The following is a 26,612-nucleotide window of genomic DNA, read 5'->3' as shown; positions in this document are numbered from 1 at the left end:
ATTACTATTGTTGACTTCTCACATTGAATAAATGAGGATTTAACCTTTTTCTCTCCCTCTTCCCTGAATGCACAAGCACACTTTTGATTATCCTAATCCTCTTAATAAAATACTATTATAACTTTAATATGATCTATATTTAGTATTTACATTATTATGATTATGTAAAACTATTCACAGTTGAGCCATGTAGTATTATTATACTATTATTTTTCCATGCCCATGTAATTTTTTGGTTACCATAGAGTTAATAATTGCCTTTTGTCCAGTTACTTAGTATCCTATGTATATATTAGAAATTCAATCTCAATTATTCCCCAAACATTTCAACACAAGAGGTATTTTATTAATTTATTTTTCTTGAAAATATTTCTTCAGCCTTTTGTCCTGAAAATATCTGACAGTACTTTTCTCTTAGTATTCAGCCTGGGCTTCCTCAGGCCTACAGGTCCCAGATAGAAGTGCTCAGCTATGGAGACTGTACGCTCATACATGGAAAATGCTTAGAGAATTTGATTTGATTCAGACAAAAGCCTCTCCCCTTTCTTCCCCTCCCATCCCCCATCAACTGTACTTGAAGTCACAATTGAAGGCAGCAGAAGCATAATTTTGAACGCCCTTTGAGAAAGCCTCCCCTACTTCCTCTGACTGAGTTAAGGTTGTTAGGGGACCATGTAGGGCAGCCTGTGGATAATTCTATGCTCATTGTGGCTAGCTGGGAAGGGCTGGGCTTTGTCAGAAACTAACATTTGGAGAATTGGAATGGCTAAAGAATAGCGGCTTCAGTTATATAACAAATGACCAGAATTAATTTAGAGGCCAGAAGGGACCCTAAAAAAAGAAAATAAAAATGGGAATTACAAATGAGTAAATCTTTGCCACTGGTAAAAATCTGGGTCACTGACAGCTGTATTTTTCCATTTGTGCTGTTGTCTGTGGGCTTTGATTGCACAATTGTCTAATAAGTGTTCCTCATCTGACTCTAACAATAGATTTCATTCCAGAATACAATTGTTATATAACAAAAATTCAGTATGTTGGAGAAAAAGTCAATCAATGCAGTTTGAAGCTTTGTATGCCTTTGTTTGTAGGGAGTCAGGCATAAATGGGCATTTGTCATTCGACTCTTCTAGTGTGTTTCCTGCATACTGTGCCTTGGGCATGACACATCAGAGTTGGGCGTTTATCTTTTATTACCTGCCAGACCCCTCTGGAAAGAGCCTCTGTGGAATTCATCTTCAACAGTGTTTGTTTCAGGTATACATATAAATACACGTTGAATGCATTGGTTGGGGATATTGTGATTTCCAGGGGCGACTTAAATAAAAAAGTGAGATGAATAATGAAGGGGACCTTCTGCAGGAGGTATGAAGTTAATAATTAAAATGTTATTTACCAAAATACTGACAGCAAAGCTTTCTATTGTATGTCAACTATTCGAGTGGCAGTATGAATAAGGGCAGCATGCCTGTATTTGTTTTATGTCTGCTTTGGAGAAGTTTGTGAAGAAACTCTCTTCTCTACTACATACTGAGTTTATAAAATATAATAAAAAACTAAATTCAGAATTTGCATTAGGAAAGCTCACTTAGTTTTAATAACCATTTAAAATAACTTCATTAAGCACTGACTTTCAGAAACATAAGGATGCTATAAAATATTTTATGGCTATTTTGATTGTTATTAAGAGCACAATTTTTGTTTCCCTCAAAGCGTTTGTCTCATTCTAATAAAAAAGCTTTGAGGTTAAATAATTAAAGTTGAGAACTGTGGGGGCTAAAAAAGGAATACTTTTCCTCCCACCTCCTCAGTTCTTCTAGCTGGGCTAATATCAAATTAACAGACAGGTTAACAGGAGAATATAAAATTTTTAATACATGCACTTGGGGAATTCACATAAGCATGGAAATTCCAAAACAGTGATGCAAAATTGGGTATATATGACATTTTGGACAAAGAAGAAAAGGTGGGAAAAAGGGGTATTAGATTATAGAAGTGAGAATGGGCTGGAAAACACATGACGGACAAGTTCTTGTTAGGCAAGTTTCTTGTCAGAAACTGTGGAACACAGCGGGTATCTAGCTAACAGGCCCCTGGCCGAAGCCCTCCTATTTACCACACTTAATTCAAATTAGGTTAAGATGACATCCTAAAATCTCTTTCCTGAAGCAGATTTCTCTATCTGAATCTCTTGGGCAGGAAAATAGGAAAGGCCAAGGTTCTTTCTGAGTCTTTTTTTTTTTTTTTTTCCCTTAATAAACAGCTTAAAATAAATATCTCAAAACGGCATCTTCAGGGAGGCAAAACTTTAGTCCCTTACAGAACCAATTTTGAATGTTCAGCATTTTAAATAGTTACAGCCACTCATCTGTTCTAGAATATATTAAAAAAACTCAGTTGTCAACATGTAGCATTTCTCATTAGTTCTTAATGTGTATGTACCTAAGTTCTACTCTTGTTTTTCTGACATTTTTCTGAAAAGCTGAAATGTAGACTGAGAGGCATGCTGTGGTCAAGTCTTGGAAGGCGTGAGTTTTCTTTAGATGAAGTTAAGAAAATATAACGCAAGAAGCTAACCTATGTGCAAGGCACCGTGGTAGACCAATGCACTATTTGGAATAGTGTCATATAGAGAAGAGACCTGATCCTTGCTCTTTGTTCATCTAGGGGAAAAGACAGATAAAAACCTAAGGAAGCCCTGGCCGGTGTGGCTCAGCTGGTTGAGTGTTGTCCGGGTCAGAACAAATGCCCAAGTTTCAGGCTTGATCCCCATTAGGGGTGTGTAGGAGGCAGCCAATCTATGTTTCTTTCTCCCTCCCTCTCCCTTCTTCTCTCTAAAATCAATAAACACAGATTAAAAAAATGAAAACCTAAGGGAGAATGGTCACTGCTATATATACTGAGTATAAAGAGCTTGTTTTGAGATGGAGACAAGAATGAAACTGGGTAAGACTACGTGAAGAAGGGACTCACTGCAGCGTGGCTGTGGCTTATCAAGCGGTGACGGATCATTGTCAGAGGCGTTAAATGATGGACATGTTTGTGCAAGACAATCAATTTATCTGAAAGGAAATTTGTAGCTGCAAGTGATGGCTTAGAGAAAGAAAGCAATTAGTATGCACATCAGCAGCTCTTTGAAATTTTGATTTCTAATTAAATTGGAGTAGGCTTTGCTATTTCTGAGCTTATAGTAGAACTGTGTTTTCTCTCCCACCTCATACAACTTCAGCCAAGGATTCCAAGTGACCTAGCTTTTGTGAAAACTCTTGAGAGTCACCCTGTCTCCAGACCAGTCTAGACAAATGCTGATTATTTACTCTTAGGAGAATAGAAAAACCAATAATATGATTTTAAAGCGCACCATTTTCACAGCAAGAGACACAGTCTCCCTTTTGGGACAAAGCTGCTTGATAACTGGGATGGAACACTGTGTTTAATGGATGTAATAAAGGTGAGCCTTGACGTCCACTTGATCCAGCTCTCCACTGAATAACCTCCTTTGTGCTCTGCTGAGGAGGGGCCTATCCTCGGGAAGGGAAAGTACGTGGGAGGAGGGAAGGAGATGGCGTGTGACATTCCTTTTCCAGTTAACTAATGTCTGGAAACGGACAGAGATTGTGTTCCACGCCAGATGCTCTGTGACGCGAGCCCAGCAGCACGAGGCTGGCTGCAGGAACACGGCAGCTGAACAAAGGCTCGACGCATTCAGAAGGGCAGGTTGTGTGTGTGAAGAAAACCCGCGAGGACCATCCCTTGCCCAAGCAGAACAAATTCTTCAGCAGAACCTTCAGGAAAAATGAACAGTTGTTAACCTTAGAGTTGGTATTTTCCTGAAGAATATTTTACTGAGATTCCCTATTCAAAGCAATGTCATAAAGCCACGCATTCAGCCGAATTCTTAGCAGCGGTGAACAGAAAATAGACCAAAAACACATTCTTATTCCCAAAAGTAGACCGTCTGGGTGTACGAGGTTGCGAAATTGAGGGAAATGGCAACATCAGAATAATGAAAATTTATCAAAAACCTTGTGTGTTGGCACTGAGCTAGGTGATGTGCCAAGCAAGTTGGGGAAGATCTGTTCTCTGCCCTGTGGATGCTTATGACGCCCCCAGGAGACACCTGCGCAGGTGGACACAGAGCTGATGATCCTGATGGCAGGAGGACTGGGTGCCACTGGGGTGAGGCCAGAGGTCCATCCTGCTCTGCAGCCTCTGTCTGTCTGTCTGTGTGTCAGGGCACTAATGCAGCTCTGTTGGAGGCTGTGGCTGACCTTCCACAGGCAGGGCTCAGGCCAGAGATTTACCTGCCCCAAATTACCCTACTTTCCCTGCTTTATGCTGTTTTCTGTGCAACTCTAAAAAAGCTTCCTAATTCTATTTTTATATTTTAAATGTGTTTTGTCTTCTAGGAGTCAAAGTTTTGTTTTCAGATTTCAAGGTTCTTAGTTCATTTTATATTAACTTTTATTTACCTTAAACCTACCTTTTTTTGAGTTCAAGTATCATTTCTCTTGTCGTTAAAAATAGGTTTGTGTTTCATATGTAGTGGTTTAAGAGTCACTCACTGAAATCAGAACGCCTGTGTTGTGTTGTAGACTGACCGGTAATATCTCCACTAAGATTTCGTTTTACAGCCTAAAGAGCTTTACACTCTTTTCTTTGCACGATAGAAATTTATTTGCACTTTTATATAATAATAACAATTATATGTGGTATACATTATATAAGTAAGCTATCCATTTATAGCCCATTAAGGTTTTCCTAAGGTGTAGTGACTAGAACTATATTTATTATTCTAGTTTTAGGCATATTCTAGTTTTAAAAGATCAAATACCTTCTCCTATCATATTTAAAATATTCCTTTTGATGAGGCTCAGTATTTTTATCTGTAGCAGCCCATTAGTTGATATCTTCACCGAAGGTTCTATGTTTTTGGATCTTATTTCACACTGTATTACAGAACCCATCTCATAAATATACATTATATAAAATGCGTATATTTAAAAATTTCCGCAATATCTTAACCAATGCCACCCCAATAAAGTCAATAAAAATTAAAAAAAGGAAAAAAATCTCTGCAAGTCTTTTCTTACCTTTGAAGTGCATTTATTGCTTTTTTGCCCATCCACAAAGTTTTCAGAAATTATTTTGATCCTCTCTACACAGATAAATATATTTTTAGCTGCAAAATTTAAAATTCTCTGGAAAATATGAAGATTTATTTTTCAGTTCACTTATGAAAATGCTAAATAAGACCAGTACTAACACCAAGCTCAGGGAATTGATCAAACGTTTTGCTTCCTTTATTACTGTAGTTTCCTTTATTATTTAGCTTCATCTTATAGAAATAGCTTGGTGCTATACCAGTATAAAATCATTTTTTCCCTTCTCTGAAACTAGTGGTCAGGTACATCTCATACAGAATGCTCTGCAGCAGGTTTTGCATGGTCATGCTGCAGAGGTGAGATTGCTCTGGGCTTGGAGCTGCTCTTGTGTATTTTGCCATCTCGCTGGGATGGATGAGAGATCCAGCGCTCTTTACGTGAGGAGCAGCCACATCATTCACATTGTGACACTTCTTCCACACAGAGGCTCTTTTTAATGATAGTTTCTCAGTAATTCTTGTGTGGATGTGGATATATAGGTAGAATAGGGTCCCACCTAATCTGCCAACTTGGATCTGGGTTATTTTATTGTAAAAGTGGTGAGCGTCTCTGGTGGTAGAACTGGAAACTATCTGTTGATCCTTGACATTGGGCTATCTAACCCTTCCACAATTGTGTGTGAGGATGAGAAACATGCCACTTTTACAAGTAGCCCATCCCATTTTTAGCTCCGTATGGTAAGTAAAATTCTGGTTCTCTGTAAAGTCCAAGAAATTTATCTGTATTTTCCTTTTGTGCTTAGTTTCACCTCAAAGGAAAGAGATTCTACTGAACATTAAATTGAAATGTGAAGTTAAGAAACTTTCCTGCTGCCTTTTATATAAAACTGTTCAGCATTTAGTATTCTTAAAGGCAACATCTTTAGTTTTTAGTGCTTTGTTGTCTGTAAAGTTTGTCAACATGAAGAAATGAAAGAAGGGTTTCAAACCATCCGTTTGGATTCTGTACTTCCTAGGTGTGAAATTAGGTGAGTTACTGCATCGTTTAGAGACTTAGCTGTCTCATCAGGAAAATGGTTCTAATAGTACCTCTTTCATTTATATAACACATACTCATACACCTTTTTTTTTAAAAAAAAATCACGAGTTATATTATGTTCCATGAAACAATAAATAATTCATCTTTAGTTCTCCTAGATCATCTAGTATTCTAGGTATTCACTAAGTACTTGTTGAAAAAATGAATTAATTTCATAAAAAGTAGAGTTGTCTTAGTAAGTCACTTGTCAATAAGAGGTATGAATGTGTTATAACTATTCTCTTCAATTTCTATTTTTGGTGTATTTTAAAATGTATTTAGTTTCAATCAGTATTGACACATTAACTCTTTACTAGAAACAAGTATTAAAGAATTTATATCAGAAAATGAGCCATTACAAGAATTGTCATAACAAGAAACAACTCTTTCCGAAAATATTTACTTGTCAAAAATCTAAAAGTTGTAGGAAAACAAAGAACTTTCATTGCTTTATTGTTAGTTTTCCATTTTACTTTATGAGTTTCTGTACCTTTTAATTTTTGCAATGAGGATTATTACATTTGTAGTACAGAACAAAGAACAACAAAAATCTCCAGAGATTCCATGTATTCAGATGGAATCTCCTAAAATGCAATAGAGTTTAAGGATTAAAATTCTTTTAAAATATACAAGTGAAGGTCTAGTTTTCAAGATAAGTAGCTCTGTGGGTAATGTGTCCCTAAGAATATCTCATTTTCTGTAAGTTGGAAATTGGTGGTCTTTTGGGTTCTTGTGCATAATGATCTCAGAGATTTCCTAATTTTGTGTAAGACTAAAGGGACTTTGCAGAAACAGCTCGCCTGAATCACTTACTAGACCATAGATAAGTGTTCTATGTTTTCAAATAAGCTCCAAATGATGTTTATTTATCTGGCTGGAGAACCAGATATGTAGAAAGAAGAATATTTTGGGCAGAGTCTTGAGTAAGATGTGGAATAAACCAGAGTCTACAAACATAATTAACTACCAGAACTGAAAATATATTTTATAATTGGTTCTTTTTTTAATGTTTCTGAAATTTCTTTAATGTTGTTCATTAATGTTTAGAAAATTCTCTTGAAATATCAGCATGTTTTAGTTGTGCTATGAGAAATAAGATTTTGTCCATGTCTTAAAGAGGGTAATCAGATCCCTGGTGATAAGTTGTGGGTTAGAGAATAAATATAGTGGGGGGAAAAACTCCCAAAAGAAAGGTGAAATTAATGGGGTAAAGGGACAAAGCTGTTGTGGAGCAGCTTGTCACCAGCAGAAGCTTTTCTTTTTCTAACCCCTTCCCCAAGAAACATTTGAAGGAGTTCATGTGATATTTTCACTAGAAAAACTGTTTTGATTACATCAGCCTACTGGGTTACACCAGATCCTGTTGGACATCCAAAGAACTCTCATTTGGAATCATTTATGAAGGTGAGATCGGAGTCAAATGTCCCTTTGGATTTTGTATCTCAACATGGTAGGCCTTAGCTGCCATTCATTCATTAGAAAATATTTATTAAATTTCTATTTTTTCTAGGCAGTAGATTAAGCACAAGGATACATTTAAAATACCACCTTTAGGAATGTCCAGTCTGTTGACTAGGTTTGCTCCGTCAGTCTTTCCTGATTTCACCTCATTCCATCTATCTTGGATTTCATTTCATTTTAGTCTCTTACTTGCCAATATCCTCACCTTACTTCATCATTGTCTTCCTGAGTTTGTATCCTCACAAACCTCAACCCTGTGTTTTTCACGTGTCCAGCAGAGCTTTGCTAGGGAAAGATTATTTCCTGCGTGGTGTGGATTGGGGCCCCTGCAACCCTAAAGCCTCCAGGACCTGTGGGACCCTCAGCATTTTTGCTTTTGAGTGGGCTCTTTTTCGTTCTCTGCTGTGACTGTGCCAGGCCGGTCCCACCCTCTCAAGCTTTAGTTTCCCACGTCCCTACTGTCTGAGCCTCTCCCACCTGGAAGGCGAAATGGGAAGCTCCAGAGCCGCCCACCTTTCTCATCCAGAACGGACAAGAAAGGGATCCCCTTCCTCGTCTAAAGCGCACAGGAAAGATTGAGGGCTTAACATTAGTTTTAAATTCAGATTCTGCCACTTAAGTGACCTTCCTGCCCGAGGCTCAGTTATGTCATTTGAAAAGCGCTCATTACCTGTTGACAATTTCCTTTTTCCTAATTGTCCTCTTTCTTCCTCCTACTCCTAACATTCTAGCTCTTTTTCTTTCTCTTATAGAGGAAGATATAATGAAGTTCGATATCCAGTTAAATAGCAAACTGCCAAATCTCCCTCACAGTATACCTGTAGAGTCCGCATGTCCCCCACCCCGGGGCCACTGTCCTATCCAGTGTAATCTGTGCCCTAGATTGCCCAAGAAGATACTGGGGATCCTACTTAGTTCTTTGGTTTACAGCCTCAGTGGTTCTTACCTCTAGAAGAGGCACCTAAATATATACTTGGCATTTCAGGGATCGTAATACTTGAGCTAAACTAATCATTGCCTTTTGGTTTGGAGAAAATGTATGTGGATGAAAGAAGGCTACTTTAATGATACTGAGAATTATTTACAAGGCACCGAGTGAGATTTTAGTGAGAGGAGGCTGAAAAGTTTACCAATTGTGATGAGGAAGGCAATAAATACGATTTATTTGAACAGGCTACAAAATTTAAGAAGGGATCTACTTGCACTGAGGATTGAAGAAAATTAGCCGTCTTTGAATGGGGTGGTTCTAGCAAGTTGTTCAGAGAGTTGGGTTAATTCTGAGCTGTGGCCAGAAGAGTAGATAACTATCCACTGGGTTAAGCTAGGTAATCAATAATAGCTAGGCAAGAAGAAAACAACGTTGGCTACAAGAATAATAAAACTAGTTTTGTCAAGATGGAGATAGGATTTGTGCGTAAAAAATGACCAGCTATGGAGCCTGGAGAGATTGGAAGGCTGGACCGTGTAGTGTCTCAGATAATAATAATTTGAATACTAATTTTTCCTGAAGGAAACTGGGGAAGTATTCTAAGCAGAACAATAACAAGACCAAAATTGTGACTTAGAAAAGTAACATGGGCAGTAAGGTGGAGGACGGTAGGAGAGTGTCACACTGAAAGCAGGGAGAACAGCTGGCTGATGGCCGTGGTACCAGGGGAGCAGACGGGGCGCGGAAGCACTCATTTCTAGATGGCGAATTCACTGAACAGGGTTGCCACCGTGTATTTAACTCATCCCACTTTAATCTCAGCTGCTTTCAAGTTTTCACGATTATAACAACGGTGGCACTGGACATACATGTAACTTTACATATTTTGAATTATTTTCTTAGGCAAGGTTGCCAGAAGCAAGACTAGGAGTTAATAGGTATCGATATTTTCAGATTAGCTGATGCAAGTTTATGATGTGCTCTTTGAAATATCTCTTCTGTAAATATTTTTGATACATTTTCCTCCCTTTTTCTTTGAAGAAAATACTTTAAGAAAACTGAAGACACTTCTTTTCAGTTAGATATATTCTTTTAAATTTGATAACCATTGATCCTTTCCCCCTGTTATTTCTAACAGAGGCTATAACTTGTGTGATTTTCATGGTTTGTTTTCTTTTTTTTGTGCACCTTTATCATTAACAAAATCAGAGTGTATAAAGGATTATATCTCAGACTATAGCCAGGAGTCAGGGGTCAAAACAAAGGTTTTTAAAGTATTGACATTAAAAAGCTAACTGTTAGAGAAAATTAAAAGTAAATGAAGAAAATCAGTGATATTTAGAATGTAAATAACACTGGTTACTTATTGGAAGGAAAGTTATTAGGTCAGATTACGGTCTATATTTAATGCTTGGCAGAATCTCTTTAGGTTCAGCCTCTTTTAGTTAATTTGATCAAACAACTGAGCTGAAATGCAAAATGACAAACTTATATGAATCCATATACACAACTTTCAGAAGAAACACTGTGATGATAAAAATATGAATTATGAAAATACCTTGCAATAGAAGACATTCTGTAAGGCCATTCCTGTGCATGAGACAAAGGAGCCATCTGATGGAATGAGAGCAGAAACATTTCTGAAGTGGGAAAAACTTCTCTGGTGGAAATGTGGAAAGAATCAGAATCAACCTGTTGTGGTAGAATTTTGAGATTGTCTACATTAGGCATGGATTAGGTTTGCACATTTATGCTAAGAGATTAAAATGAAACTGAATATCTGTGCTTATGCTCATGGTTTCTCCAACATGGTTTACTTCATTCTTCCCTGTCTTCAGCTCAGTGTCCCTTTTTCTGTTTAAACTTGGCCTAGTTTTTCTGGCTATCTGAAGACTCTATTTATAAAATATCCTGCCTGTTTAATAATAGCAGCACTAGAGGCCAAGTAGGAGAATGTTGGACACACGGTCCCCTCTGAGAATCCTCAGACTACTTGACATAACTCACTTATCTGAGTGGTTCCTTTAGTTTATTGGGTTCAGAATCTGGTGCTGCTTAGATAAGACATTAAAGCCTGACTCAATGGGAGACATCTCCTGTAAGTTAGGGGTAACCCAGGAGGTAACCTAAAATGAAGTATCTTCCCAACGGAGATCCCAGTAATGCATGGTGCCTGGGTAAATAACAATCAGGACTAACATCTGTTGAGTATTACTATGCACCAAGCACTGCTTGTTCAACATAAAGGTGCAACCAGAAGATTTGTCAGCTGCAACTGCATTGCTGACTGCTTGAGAAACATTTCCAAACTGGTAGGTAAGCAACTGCAAAGAGTCCCCCCAAATCCTCCAAACGTCTATGGCTGTCTCTTGAACCTCTCCACATTCCGTGAACTAAAGAGTTAACACCTGGCCCTGTAGGAGCTCTCTAGAATTCTGCTCTAACCCCCAGCACCCCAGCACCCCAGGGGCATTCTTACTGACAGTATTCATTTAGGGTACTTTAAGTACTTGTGCTCTAGTGTCAATTGCCTGCGTTCAAATCCTAGCTCTACTACTTATAAGATGTGTTATTTGGGGCCAATTAGTTTTTTTTTTACTCAGTTTTCCTCACTTCTAAAATGGAGATGATAATGTATCTATCTCAATGGATGGTTTTGAGACTAAAATGAATATACACAGAGCATTTAGAAGAGACTTAACACATAGTAGATACAATAAAAGTGTTATTTTTATTAGCTGTGCTAACAGTTAAATATATTAACCATCATCTCTCAGTACCATACTAGGTACCACTGCTGGGGAAAAAATAAGGTCACTGCAGCTATCATTAAGCTCAGAGACCCTCTAGAACTGCTGATGTTCTAAACAGCATTCTAGTCTGAGATCTTCTATGTGGTAGTTGAGAAACTTTCTTTTCTTCTTTACTCTCTACTTTACACTGTAAATAAATTGCCAACATTTTAAAAAAATCATAAAATTTAACATAAAAATCCAGATTTCTGGCATGCCTTTGGAGATTTGAAAAATTGGCATCACTGGGGCCACATTTTGTCATGGCAACAACTGGCTAGAGCCACATGTTGGCTCCTTCCTGGGAAAGGGTGTCAGCTCCGTGTTCACCTCTAGCCCACAGTGTCTCTTTGTTATCTGGCTGGAATTTGAGTTAGCTATCCCTGAACTCCCCCAATCTCTTTCTTTACAACATTGAAGTCTTCAATTTCCATAGCAATACTTTCTTGCCAGTTCTTGATTGTAAGATTCTTTATGAAAGAGATCATGTTTTATTTATTTTTATGTCTTTGCCTTTGCCTTACCGATCGCAGGTTACCCATAGTCCTCATTATTTGGATTGATGAAGCTTAAGCTGGTGATGAGTTAAGATAGTTTTAACCCTTACACAGGAAAGAGTTATAAAAAAATTTGTAAAATAATATGTAATTGAGGAAGTTGAGTGAACAAGTTTTTATGAGTCACACAGATAATATTCAAATTGGAATTCCATCTAGTTCAACTGTCAGGCTGTGGTGATGTGGGAAGCTCCTTGAATAATTCCTATTCTTCCATGGCAGTCATATGGCCTTGAACAAATTTAACTCCTGTGGACCTATTTCTGCCTTGGCAAAAATTTAGACAATAGCAATGTTCCCTGGGTGTTTTATAAGTATTAAATGAGACATAATATTGTCTGGTTATAAAATACTTGTAAAATGTTAATATACTTGCTGAGCATTTGTATTTATCTCAGTGTTTCTAGATGAAAACATCAAAGTTTCAGTAGGACTTGCTACTTAGTTAAAAGTCAGAATTAGAACTCAAACCACATGAATCCTGGCTAATATGTTTTTAAATGAAACACCATTCATATTCTAACTAAATTGAAAGATTAAGGAGAATAAAAATACTCTACTGTAGGCGAGATAAACAGGGAATCCCCTAAATTAGTTTCAGCTATTATAGCTATGTCTGTACTCTGGTCATCTTCGTATGTAAGAGAAAGTCAAAGGACTGGACTAAATGTATTCTTCATCTGACAAAAACTTTTTTTGAGCATCTACTATGGAGTCAGAGGCACGGATTATGACTTAGTTCTTGGGTTTTTATTGGTGAATTTCCCAGGTTAGTAACCAAGTGAATTGTCTGTGTTGTTTTCTTAAGAAACTTTTCCTGTTCATCTGTATTATATGAAGACATGTGAATGTTACAAAAATGAACTTTCTCTGGGCTTGAGTCTCTGGCATTTTGGAAGCAGAATGGCATTTGGAAATCAGAAGAGCTGTTTGTAAACTTCATCTTCCATTCACTCATGTGGTCTTGGGCTATCACTTTTATCACTTGTAAAATGGAGATTCAACTACCTTGAGGATACTGGTATGCTCAGGAAAGGTGCCTGGCAAAGTGCTCAATTTTAGCATATTCTTATGTCAGTTTTATGTTAGAGTCCGAAGCTGGAAGAAATCTTAAAGTTTATCTCATTAGATTTCTTTGACCTGTATATTAAGTGATCCCCAAAGAGTTAAACTAATGTAAATGCTAGTCTGCTCAGTTTTCTTTGATATTTATATACCTGCCCAAATATTTCATTTCCTAAACAAGACTTCTTTAAAAAAGAAACAAAGGCATATATTTATAAAAATATTTACCCAAAATACTATGATATAATGTACATTTCTGGCAACGTCATTTTAGAAATGGTAAATATGCACAATAGGTTAGTGTATTTCTATCAGAATCCTATCAGAAGTGTATTGGGAAATTTTACACAAGTATTTATTTATTTTAATTTTATTATTATTCTTTTTTTAATCCTCACCTGAGAACAATTTTTTCCATTGCTTTTCAGAGAGAGTGGAAGGAAGAAAGAGAAACAGTGATGTGAAAGAGACACATTGATTGGTTGCCTCCCACACACGCCCTGTGGGATTGAGCCTGCAAATGAGCCTGCAACCCTTGGCTGGAATCGAACCCAGGACCCTTCAGTCTACTGGCTGATGCTCTAACCACTGAGCAAAACTGGCCAGGGTTTTACACAAATATTTAAGTAAAATCATAAACTACTAGAAAAAAACTATCTCACAATAAGTATCATATGATCCAAGTATAAGATTATCTGGAGTGAAAAAGATGACAATATTCTAAAAAGTGAAACTTTAAAATAACAAAAAGATTTTATCTTGTGAAATATATCTATGTTAATATAGAATCAAATATATCATAATTACATAGAAACACACACACAAATTTCCCCCCTCTTTCAGTCTTCAGAGGCTGAATTGGTTTTATTGATGGATGCAACTGTGCCCCAGCAGCCACTCTGGTCATGTATTTATATAACTTGCCCCCAGATATGGAACTTCCCAGAACCTGCTCTTCAAAAAGACAAGAGTTCAAAACATTTTAGAATGTAGTTTTTGAGTCTGGCCCTGACACTTTAGTTTTCCCTGAAACCATAATGTTTTTGTTAAAAACATTAAAAATACCAGTGTCAGTGTCAGCTTAAAAAAACCTAACACTTTAACTTTTTTTTTTTTTTAAATGTTTTTATTGATTTCAAAGAGAGTAAGGGAGAGGAAGAAAGAGATAGAAACATCAATGATGAAAGAGAGTCAGTGGTCGGCTGCCTCCTGCTCATCCCCTACTGGGGATTGAGCCCCCAACCCGGGCATGTGCCCTGACCGGGAATCGCTCTGCGGTCTCCTGGATCATGGATCTATGCCCAAACGCTGGGCCATGCTGGTCGGGCTTATCAGACCTTCTTGACAACCAAATTTAGTTGTGTGCATGATCTGTTATTGGACTTTTTGTTTATTGACTATTACAGGATGCGAAAGATGGAGGTAATGAGACCGAAGGCAGCAGGATGAGTAAGTTAAGAAGGACAAGAAAGAAAGTCATTAAATCACAAATTCCTTCAGCTGAAATAGGACAGATGGACTTATCCAACTCAAAAGGTACCTTGTACAACTGCTCAGCTAGCTTAGTCAGTAGAGTGTGAGACTCTTAATCTCAAATATCATGCTACTATTATCCCTCAAAAATATGTGGTCAATGACAATCTCTCTTTGGTCCACATTTTCATAATAAACTTGCTTTTCTTCTATGGAAGAAGCAAAAACAAATAAAATTTATTTCTATATGGGCAACATAAAAGATGGTAAATTTATGAAAACAGTGTCAAAATGTTCTGAATTTAAAGGGGGTAGAACGAGGAGATATAGTGGGGAAAAAGAGAGAACATAAAAGAAGAAACATACAAGTAAGAAGAGAGCCCCATGTCTGTTCTGCAAATGAGCACGAAGGTCATTACTGAAGATCTGGGAGGCACAAAAAAGGTGTGGAGCACGCTTTCATACCACATGCTGGAGTTACAACTAGACTCTAATGGGTCTGAAACAGTGCTGAAACCAGGAGTTAACTTGGACAACAGACTCAATTCTAGAAATAGTGGTCTTTTCCAAGGCCAGTCAGTAGGAACAGCCAGTGCATGGCAATAATCAAAAGCAGTCAGACTCTTTATAGATTCTTAAAATTGTTTTTAAATTCTGCCTTATGGCCTGCAGCTAGGGTGGATGATGCCCACTGTCCCTTGTTTGGTATGTCACTGCCTAGGAATAAATTGTTTCCTCAAGCATTTCTGTCCATATTGAATGACAGTTGAAAACAATGGCAACATGCCTTAACACTTTTTTTTATTACTACAGAAAAGATAAAAAAAGAAATGGTGTGCCACAAATTAGGGGATACAAGCAAACCAGTTGTGGGACCTGGCTCTGCTGAATCTCATCCACAAGATGACAAGGACTTCCAGGATCAGACAACAGTGATAAAACCCTCCCCTCTCAAAACATTGGAGAGCCCTCCTGGTGGTGAATTTGACCCAGACTCCAGCTGTACTGGTAAGGACTCTGGGACAAACTGGCATATGGTTCCAGCCACTAATCCCAAATTTGTATTTAAATTAGAAATAGTGAGATGTTGGTTGAGGAATGCTAGCCTGGGAGTCAGAATACTTAAAAGAATTTATAAGGCTATCATTTATAAAGTGCTTTACAGTTTTCTTTTATAAAGTGCTCTCTTTTTCAGGTCAACATCAGAGTGTAAGACCTCTGGGTTCTTGGCTGGAGACTCTAAAGCACTATCCACTTCCAGTTCATTCAGTCCTTACAGTTGTAGGACTGAGGTTCCTATTTCCTTGCTGGCTGTCAATTGGGGTGGCCCTTACCTCCTAGAATCCTCTCTCTGGTTCTATATCTCAGAGCCAGCAATGTCTCAAATCCTTCTCATGTTTAGAATCTCTTCGAATTCCCCTTCTTCCACACTTCTTTTCTGTCTACACCTGAAGAAAGTTCTCCACTTTTAAGGGCCCACCTGGATAATCTAAGATAATTAAAGTTTTTATATAACCTTAATTATATCTTCAAAGTCCCTTTTGCCATGCAGTTTGGCATAATGTACAGGTTCCAGGGTTTAGGGTGTGAAAATCTGCCTATCATACCATTTCTTATCTCTGCATTTTTCTGTGCTTTTGGTTTCATGAATTTCTCCAGGAAAAGCATGAGCACTGAGAGTCCTCGAGCATCAGAGATTATCATCATAAGTGCCATAGGGGCCAGTCAAATAAACAGATGAGTGAGGTGGGCTGGTATAAGAAAATAGGGAGTGGTACTGGCTGTGAGAAACTAGAGCAGAGGTTGACAAACTACAGCCCAGATACCAAATTCTGCTTGAGGGCTGGCTTTAGTAAATAATATTTATGTGTTGTCTATGACTGCTTTGTGTTACAATGACATAGTTGCAATGGATATCATATAGCCTGCAAAGCTGCAAATATTTGCTAACTGATCCTTTAGAGACAGTGTTTTCCAACCCATGAGTTAGAGCATGCATGTCCCGTCCAGGCTACCTCAGAGCTCCAGCCAATGGTTGCTATGAAGAAATATCCACCCAGTGTTCCAAATCTAGTTTTATCAAGGGAAGCTTGAGCTCAAGATTTTTATATGAAAATTTTCTAATATTTGAGTGTCAACTAATTAAAAAAATTTAAACATTGGGAAGACTAATATGAAAACACCTGCTGACCACATTGGCTTTTCCACAAAAAGAGAGATGGAATTTATGATTTCTTAGTCTCAAGTCAAAAAAATCTGAGGAAAGAACTTGTGTCATGAGCTATGTTTGCACAAATCAACTAGGAGCTTAGGTACCATTATTGATTCAACTTAGTTAATTCAGGAGCTCCCTCTTTGGCCCAGTGCAGGATTACGTTAGCCCTAAGCACCAAAAACTTTACAACACCCAAACAAACCACCTTCATGTGTATTTTAAATACGTAGTTTAAAATTAAATATAAAAATCATCCTCAAAATAAGTGCAAGGAATTTCAACATAGTATTTTCTTCTCTGTGATATTTACTCTGAATTAAATATATATATATATATTTATATGTAAAAAATATATAATTTTTTTTATTCAAAGGAAAGGTCCCCACCCCCCGCTCACATTTCCACATTTTGTTGTGTCTGTCCCTGCTTTGTACAGGTTATTCTGCCACTGGGGCTTTCCAGCACAGCTGGGCTAACTTGATATGGCAGGAGGGTGGAGTACATTTGCATTAGCAGGGTGGCTCTCAGAGCAGCCAGTGGATGGAGGGGAGGCCCTTGGAAAGGAGTGCGGCAGATTATCTCCGGCATTCCATAAGCTGACTGATTACAGAGTGTACTCTGAAATATACTTTTCCCTTTCTGAATTGGTATTTTTGAAAGTCCACATGCTTAACTAATCTGCCTTTTGTAAGTGACCATGGCTTGTTCTCTACAACTGAAGTACGTCCTCATTGTCACTGAACACAGGCCTTCTAGTTGCTACAGAGCTTGGAAGTGGGTTTTTTTTTGGTATATAGTTTCTGATCCCCCTCCCAAACACTCACAGTGGTAAAACTTCCTCTAAAAGAGCACATTGATTTAATTTATGAGTCCTTTGAGGGGATGGAAAAGGAGAACACCTCCCAAGAACCACACTGTAAGAAAAAAAATGAGACCCTGAACTGGCAATTATCTGCCTGCTATTCATCATGGGCATCTGGGAAGGGCTGACCAACAGGTTTAATTGTAACCAACAAGTATGATTTATTTGAAGAAAAGAAATTTAGACAATGATGCAGCAAGATTAGTTACTGCCTTGAAAATGAAATTAGATTGGATAGGGTTCTTACAGTTGGTGAAATAATTGAACTTTTAAATGCAAAATCGATAGTTAGGATACTTGCCAAAATATGTGATGTCAATTTTTGCTTGTTAATCAGACAAGGTCAAATCACATAGCATGTATTGATTAATTAATCAATTAATTAAATTAATTAATTAATATATCCCTTTACTAAAGCCATTGAGTGCCTATGATATGCCTGTTCTGCTACAGGTACTAGGGATACAGCAGCAGGTAAAGCTCAGCTCTTGCTCTTGGAACTGACATGCAGGTGGGGAAAGACAGACAAGAACACGTGTTCATACAACAAATACGCAGGTGGTGACGAGGGCTTTGAAGGAAATGAGAACAAGATGATATATTGTTATGGACTAAATTGTGTCTCTTCAAAATTCATGTGTTGAAGTCCAAACCCCTAGTACCTCATAACATGACTGTAATTGGAGATGAGATTTTAAAAGAGGTAATTAATGTTGAGTGAGCTGTGTAAGGTTTCCCCTAAGTCCAATATGACTGGTGTCCTTGTAAGAAAAAGAAATAAAGATACACATGCACATAGAAGGAAGACCATGTAAAGAAGACAGGCACCTGTAAAGAGAGAGGTTCTTAGAAGAAACCAACCCTCCTGACACCTTATTCTTGGACCTCTACCCTCTAGAACTATAAGACAATAAATTTCTGTTAAAGCTGCCTGGTCTGTGGTGTTTGTTATGGCAGCCCTAGCAAACTAATATATATATTCATTGTCTTGCCAAACTGCAACTTGGTGATCTTAAACTGAATCAGTGGTTGGACCTGTGCACATTGTGATTCAATCTCATAGAATTAATATTCCAGGTGATTAGGCTTTATTCACTTTTTCAGCATTTTTCACCATAAGTTATCTCAGCTTTGCATTCAATGGCATGGTTATTGTCTATAGTTCCCTCATTCAATAATATAAAGCTGTATGAGGGCAGGGATTTTTTTTTTGCAGATTTCTAGACTATGTCCAGTATAAATAGTAGTGGTAACTAAAAAAAAAAAATTATCTTGAGTGGATCAATATTTTTCTTATTTTAAAATAATACATATTTATTATAGAAACTTTAGAAGATACAGATAAAATAAAGAACTATTAGGATTACCTGTACTCTTATTACTGGTGAACCAATAAAATGACCTTACTCCTTTATTAGGAGATGCATTCTGATTTTTTTAAATGTTGTTAAAATATTTATAGCTTATATATAATTGCTTAAGATGTTAGAATACTGATTATCTGAAAAATTCCATACTTTAAAATGCTTGTAAATTTTCTTTTTTTGAAGGAGAATTATTTAACTTGGGCAGAATACCCAATAATTCAGAATAGGTTGGGAACACAGCAACTGCTAATTTAGCATGAAATACTATAATTGCTACAGCTTAATTGTTTGTGTTAAATGGAAGGCAGTTATAAACCCTCAGGAGTCTCAGTGTAGCCAAATGTATCAGTAACAGGACATTATCTCTAATATATTTGCACAGGTGGAACCAGTGATTTGTTTTCCTCATGCTTTGTGTACTTTAAATCTACTTAATCTATATTTTTAAACTGTCAATCTTTATGCTTATTTTTAAAACCTAATTATATGTGAAGAAGGATGCCCAGGTATCACTTTAAAATTATAGTTGCTCAATGTCGGTGATGTGACAGATTGATGGGTATTCAATTCGGATATGATCATGGTATCGTTACTAGACTTACGGCAGTTGTGCTCACTCTGTGCATTTAGGAAACACTTATATGGTGCTGTCTTCCAGGAACTGTTAAAAAGCTTGTTTAATTGTCATGACAAGCCTACGATATAGGCTTTAATTGTCATAAAAAGCCTATAGATATTGTATCAATGAGAAAGCTGAGGCACAGAGAATAAGAAAGTTACTGGGGCAAAGGCAGGATTTGGAGGGAGGCAGGTGGGCTCTAATGTTTGTGTGGAATCCCTACAGTTTGCTGCGTCTCCTAAAGGGTCTGACAGTAGCTAACATTTATGATGGGTACTATGTGCCTGACCCTCTATGTGCTTTAGATATATTCAGTAATTTATGGTGATGAGCCACCCACTGGAAATCAAAGGTTCAGATTTTAGCTTCAATTTTGGCAATGAACTGAGAGTGTGATTTTGGGAACCTCATGGTACCTCAGTGGGACTCAGGCTAATGAGCTGATTGGAATAGATTATTTATCTCCAAAGTATCTTCTAATTCTAAAGTTTTAGAATATAAAGACTATCTTAATAGTCTTGAAAATAATATTTTTTGTTATGTTTCTAATTTTAGAATTATTATTTATATCTGGGGACTTCCAATACCCATTTGGTCATTCCATCTTTTGTTTTCTGGTTGCTCTAGGTTTCTAATTTTAAAATTGAGTACTCACTCTAGATCTTTCATCTCCAAGACTCCTATTCTTGAAAAAGACTTTTGTTTGCTTATTTACACAAATTTGACAGAAAGATGTAGATGCCTTAGATTCAGATGACATTTTAAAGATATAAAGCCCTTTTAGCAAACAGAACAAAACCAAAAACATACAGGAACTTTTAATTTAGGTATTATCAGTTAGTTCAAGGAGCCCAAAGTGTTTTTAATGGTAGTCATCTATAAACAGATTTATATGGCGGCAAAGCTGTCCTATTATGCAAATATATTCTAATTTCCATAAGCAAAGGCATTTTCAGTAAGTATTTACATATGATGTTGCTATATACTTATGCAAATAATGCTAACTTTCACCTAGTCCCAAGTGAGAAACAATTTCTTAGGCTGTTTAGAGACAATATTCTTGGGAATACCTTAAAGACAGAGTGAGAAAGGTGAGATCTCTAACTCTAAGCCAATGACATGAATATATGATGCTTTTGTTAATAATCATAATGAATAATTCACTGCCTCCATTTGCTTCTCATTTCATCATGGTTTAATATGTTAGAACCATTCTTTGTTTTACAGATAACACCAGGGACGGCACAAAAATTCCAACGGTACCTCAACTTTCCTCTAGAATGAAGGCCATTAAACAAGAGATGGCCAGAAAGCACCTTCAGTTTGTGCGATTTGAAGCAACAGATCTCCATGGGGTGTCCAGGTCTAAGAGTATCCCTGCACACTTCTTCCAGGTGAGTTTTACAAACACAATTCTGACTGAATGTAATTTCATGACCGTTAGCAAGCAAATGGCCCTGATTACTCTTTCTTACTTTATTGTAATCCATACAGCAAGTTTAGCTGAAAACCAATACTTTATTTTGTTTCTTCCCTTGTCCCTTCCCAAACACATTACTGCTCCCCAAGGAGCTGAACACATACTTTCATCTCCCAAACAGCCATTCCTTTACCCAGTAGAAATATAAAACTAATTAAGACTGGTAATTTTAGTCCTTCTGCTTTGAATAATTTCCCTCTACAGAATTATCTTTTCTCTCTCACTGCAGTTATGAAGATTATATTTTGTTTGACATGAGAAAATTGCAACAGAAGACCCAGGAGCAAATATAAAAGGAATAAAATAATTAAATAGAAAGAATTTGTTAGATTAAAAGCATATCTCTTTTAGCTTCTAATTCTGATAAGAAATACCCTATAGTTCTTGGATGACTTAATGAATATTGAGTTCTCAAAAATAGTGATATCAAGAAATATTGCATCTTTGGATATGTTCTAAGATTTTTTCCCCCCAGTTTATATCATGTGTTTATTTTAATGACAGGTTTATTGTGCTACTGAAACATCATTTTTAAGGAAGAGACATCAGTCAGTATTACATAAAAAGTATAAAAGTTAAGCATCCTCTAATTAAAAATATATCATTGTTATTACTGTAATATCAAATTGTAATTTTTCTCATTTGCTTTATGTTGGAAAAAACCAGACATCTTCAAAACACCTTTTAAAAAGATGCCAACAGATTCAAATTTGTATCTTAAGAAATTCTTTAGATCAGTCTGCGGGTATTGTTTCTTCTTTATCCAGGCAAGAACACATGTTAGTTAATTTTGATCACAAAAATGTGAAGTTTACTGTGGATAGGCCAACAATCTAATTCACATGAATTTCTTTCAATCAATAAGGAAACATAACTGGCACTTCAGGCGCTTGCCAGAGACCTCCATACAAAACTGTTTGCTGTTCAGTTTTTGTCAAATTCTAGTAATTTATTCCATTAATGGCATCTGAATCTACATTTTTTAAAGTCTGACTCTAGTTCCCCAATGGAACTCCTTTATGAAAACATAACTTAATATGCTCCCTACATTTGTTGAGGATTGATATAATCAATGCACAGAGAAAATGTCTGCATTCTATTTTTTAAAATGCTTTTGAAAATATTTTCCACTATCTTGTTCAATGTCCCACATAAGAACCACTTTTATTTTTCTGAAGCTGAGATAGGGAAAAAGTTTGTCTAGCATGAAAATTTTAATGTAACTCATTACACTTTATCTCAATTGCTGTTTTTTCCTAACCCCAGTTTTCTAACCCATTTCAGTACCCTTTTCATTACCTCGTTATTATTTTATTCTTATTTAATGATTATACAGTATCTATATATTTTTTAACAAAACAATTCAACTTTATTTTGGAACTTTTGAAGGTATAAATGAGTATTTATTTGCATCATGAATATTTATAATTTAAGATTAAATTCATTTTGGAAAATTTATCATGGATAGGTTAAAAATAGGCTCATCTGTGCAAACCAATCTAAACATTGTACACACACACAATTCTGTATGGGAAGTTCATTAAACAAAGAATGGAGTCGATAATTTGAATTTGCCAATGGCTTAGAGAAAAGTAATTTTAATCTTTATAAAAGTAATTTTAAAACCTTTTTCTATTTGTGGAAAATAAAGTATCAATTTGAAAATTATTGTTAGACCATGAAAGGATATAACAAATAATTTAACCTATTGTCTTCATTTATACAGGCGGAGAGTAAAGCCCAGGGAAGTTAAGGAAAGCTTTTAAAACATAGGACAGGCAGTTAGTGCTAGAACCTGGATTCCTCACTTCTATTTCCACTGCCTCCCCACTCCCCTTTTTTACTACACCTTCTGTCTCCAGCTCTGCTTTTATATTGTTAATTTGAGCTAAGTGTTCTTTCTTATAAAATTGAAAAAACATTGATTTTTTTGTAAAAAACAAACTACCGACTAAGAATAGAGAAAAAGACCGTTATATAATTGGAAAAGGCCAAATGGGGAACCTCTGATAATGATGGTGTCTACTTTTTTATTTTTAAATATGTCTTTATTGATTTCAGAGCAAGAAAGGGAGAGGGAAAGAGAGAGATAGAAACATCAATGATGAGAGTCATTGATCGGCTGCCTCTTGTACGCCCTGCACTGGGGATCGAGGCTGCAACCCGGGCATGTGCTCTGACTGGGAAGTGAACCTCCATCTCCTGGATCATAGGTCGATGCTCAACCGCTGAGCCATACTGGCTGGGTGGTATCTACATTTTAAGAAAACTCACCATGTGCCTGGAGCTGTGCTCAATGTCTTACAAATATTACTTTATTTATACCTCACAACTAACTTATACTACCTGTTCTGCCAATGGCTTGGTTTTCATTTAAATTATATGCAGATAATATAGATTCTTTCTATCTTTGATTTAATCAAAACATGATATTATTGCTATAGAACTCATAACTAATTCTTTGATTACTTCAAAAGGTGACCTCTACTATGGCCCAGACTTCATTTATCGTAGAGATATGAGCTATTCTGTAAGAATTTTTATTGAGTCCCTGGTGATTTATATTGCAGTGTGACGTTTTTCTAGCATTTGTATTTATAAACATACTTTAAGATAACGATTGTCACAAACAAGATCTGTATCTATACATTTATATATTTCCCACTACTCATAAAGAGTAGTTTGCATTCTGAATGTTCATAAAAGAATAAAGAAAACGACAGTTAGAAAAGAGTGCTCAGGAAAAGACAGATTAAATAACCAGAAGAGTAAAGAATGACATTTTACTATTCTTTAAATTCATAAAGAGTAAAATGGTAGCAGGTTTTCTCTACTGTTCACAACCAAGTGAATGCAAACACAGATTTAAATTGCAGGAACTCTTGGAGATCTCATGAATAAAATACATTACCCCTCATTTTAGATATAGAACTAACATACAGATTTTCAAACTAAAAATTGACAAGTTAGGGAAATAACATTATTTCTTACAGTGAAAATTCGAATTAAAGGATTTCTTACTAAAGTACTCTAACATTCCACAATGTGTGTGTGTGTGTGTGTGTGTAAAGTTTATATATACAAGTCCATTAGTGAGTTGAAAAATTAAGCAGCAGATGAATAGTGCTTGTCTTACTCAGCTTTATCGCTGGTAAAAGCAGCTTTGGATCAGCCAAGTTGAACGGCATTTGAAAATATGTGTGGAGATGGTGGAAAGTGAAGGAGACAGCGGTTCACGGTCAAAGGCAGAAGAGTGGACTAGTAGATTGTGTCTGCTAGCACCAGCACCTCTTTGGTAGCCATGCTGTTGGGGTTTGGAGGTAATATGAGAAACAATCTGGCTTGCAGAATGTCAGTGTGTTTTATGAACCTCATAATGCTCACTGACATCATGGGAACCAGACTTTACAGTCTGTCTTTTCTCCATCCATTAACATAAAACCTTCAACACATGAAGCCTTGTTGCTATTCCTCTTACACAATTTCTAGAAATTGTTTTTTGTGTTTGTTTGGCATTATAACCTCAACACTTTCGTGTTGTTTTGCAAATAGCAAAGTTAAATAAATGACCAAATCCATTGAACCCAAAAGGTATATGGCTAGAAAGTGCCTTAGCAGTCACCTAGTTTAACACTTCTGTTTCGCAGACGTGGATGCTGAGGTACATAGTCCAGTGACTTGCCTAACTTCACACAAATATTTAATGGAAGAGCCAGGACTGGAAGTCAGATTTGGTGACCCCCAGTTCACGGTGACTTGAAGGCTATAATATTTTGGAAATGATAACTGTTGAGATATAGGTCCACATTCACGGGCAATGTTTCTGGGACTCTGTGAGACTGTGAGGTAGCTAATTCTTAACTGGGATGTAAAAGTGAATGAAGAGAGGAGTGCAGCTGTCAGAAGACCTGGCTCCCCTGTGTTAGGATGGCTGTCCTGTCTGTTGTAGGACTGACTACACTCAGCTCTCTGAGAAGGACTGAGAATTCTTTATTGTAGACTTCTGAGAGTCAGTTAACTATGGGGATCACAATAGGACAAGCCAAAGTACAGTATTAGGAACTATGCCATATAATAAAAAGAGCTTTGAAAAATACTTTTGGTTATGTGATCATTTCAAATAGTTCCAAAGGCTTTACTTCACCTCTGTCATTTGCTATAAAGACATTTTACTTACGATGACTATTTTCAGATTCAAGAGCCTATAAAGCCTGTAAGGCTAAAATAATGAGTTGTTGATAAAAGTACCATTGGGGTTTTATTTCAAAATACTTAAAATTAAGTTAATATTAAGTTAATGTTAACTAATAGATGTTAAACACAAATTTTTCCTCAGTAGCAAGTCCCCCCTCCCCACCTTTTCTTTCGTTTTCAAGTTTCGAAACCTAATTGCCCTATTCTTTAACTTCTTCAGGAAAAAGTGATCCACGGTGTTTTCATGCCCCGAGGTTATCTTGAATTGATACCGAATCCCAAAGACAAAGAAGTGGATCACATACGAGCCACATGTTTTAACAGCGACATAGTCCTGGTGCCAGAGTTGTCAACCTTTAGGGTTTTGCCATGGGCCGAGAGAACGGCGAGAGTGATATGTGACACATTCACTGTGACGGGTGAGCCTCTGCTGACTTCCCCACGGCACATCGCCAAGAGGCAGCTGCGCCAGCTGCAGGACTCGGGCTTTTCCCTGCTCTCGGCGTTCATCTATGACTTCTGCAGTTTTGGTGTCCCCGAGATGATCAATCCAAAGGCCCTCTCCTTCCCGGCTGCCACGCTGCTCAACGACCACGACCAGCCCTTCATCCAGGAGCTGGTGGGTGGTTTGAATCGCACCGGGGCCAGCGTCGAGAGCTTCTCCTCCTCCACCAGGCCTGGGCAGGTGGAAATCTGTTTTCTGCCCCAATTTGGCATCAGTTCAGCGGATCATGCATTTACCCTCAGAACAGGCGTCAAAGAAGTGGCCAGGAGATACAATTACCTCACCAGCTTCTTCATCGAGACTGGGTTCTGCAATTCAGGCATTTTGTCTCATAGCCTCTGGGATGTCGGAGGAAAGGAAAATATGTTCTGCAGCCCTGGAGCCGGGCAGCTCGCAGGGGCTGGGGAGCGATGGCTGGCCGGGCTCCTGAAGCACTCGGCCGCGCTCAGCTGCCTCCTGGCCCCTGCTGCCAGCTGCCGAAAGCGCTACTCCAGGGACAGCAAGGACCAGAAGGCGAGCGTGCCCACGACCTGGGGCTATAATGACAACAGCTGTGCTTTTAATATCAAGTGTCATGGGGAGAAGGGCACCCGGATAGAAAATAAACTGGGGTCAGCAACAGCAAATCCATACCTGGTGCTGGCCGCGACCGTAGCAGCAGGTTTGGATGGACTTCAAGGCAGCGACGGTGCCTTGGCTGGTCCCGAGGACAGCACCGAGCTTTATCAATCGAAACCTCCTGAGATCCCTTTGAAACTGGAAGATGCCCTTGTGGCGCTTGAGGAAGATCAATGCCTGAGACAGGCTCTAGGAGAAACTTTTATTCGGTATTTTATTGCCATGAAGAAGTATGAGCTGGAAAATGAAGAAACAGATGCTGAGAGAAATAAATTCTTAGAGTATTTCATTTAG

General features: G+C 37.4%; 1 protein-coding gene across 1 annotated transcript; it reads left to right on the top strand.

The window, feature by feature from the left end:
• Positions 1-1,335: 1,335 nt before the first annotated feature.
• On the top strand, positions 1,336-26,612 carry LGSN (lengsin, lens protein with glutamine synthetase domain; the record flags this gene model as incomplete). The annotated part of the gene is made up of 5 exons (XM_081140434.1): positions 1,336-1,365; positions 14,392-14,521; positions 15,272-15,466; positions 20,749-20,915; positions 25,416-26,612. 5 exons carry the CDS (start codon positions 1,336-1,338, stop codon positions 26,610-26,612), a joined length of 1,719 nt encoding a protein of 572 aa, XP_080996560.1.

This window comes from Miniopterus schreibersii (genome assembly GCF_964146895.1).
Source record: "Miniopterus schreibersii genome assembly, chromosome: 6".
Taxonomy (NCBI): domain Eukaryota; kingdom Metazoa; phylum Chordata; class Mammalia; order Chiroptera; family Miniopteridae; genus Miniopterus; species Miniopterus schreibersii.
The sequence above is the reverse complement of the archived record's forward strand: the minus strand, read 5'-3'. Positions and strand labels throughout refer to the sequence as shown.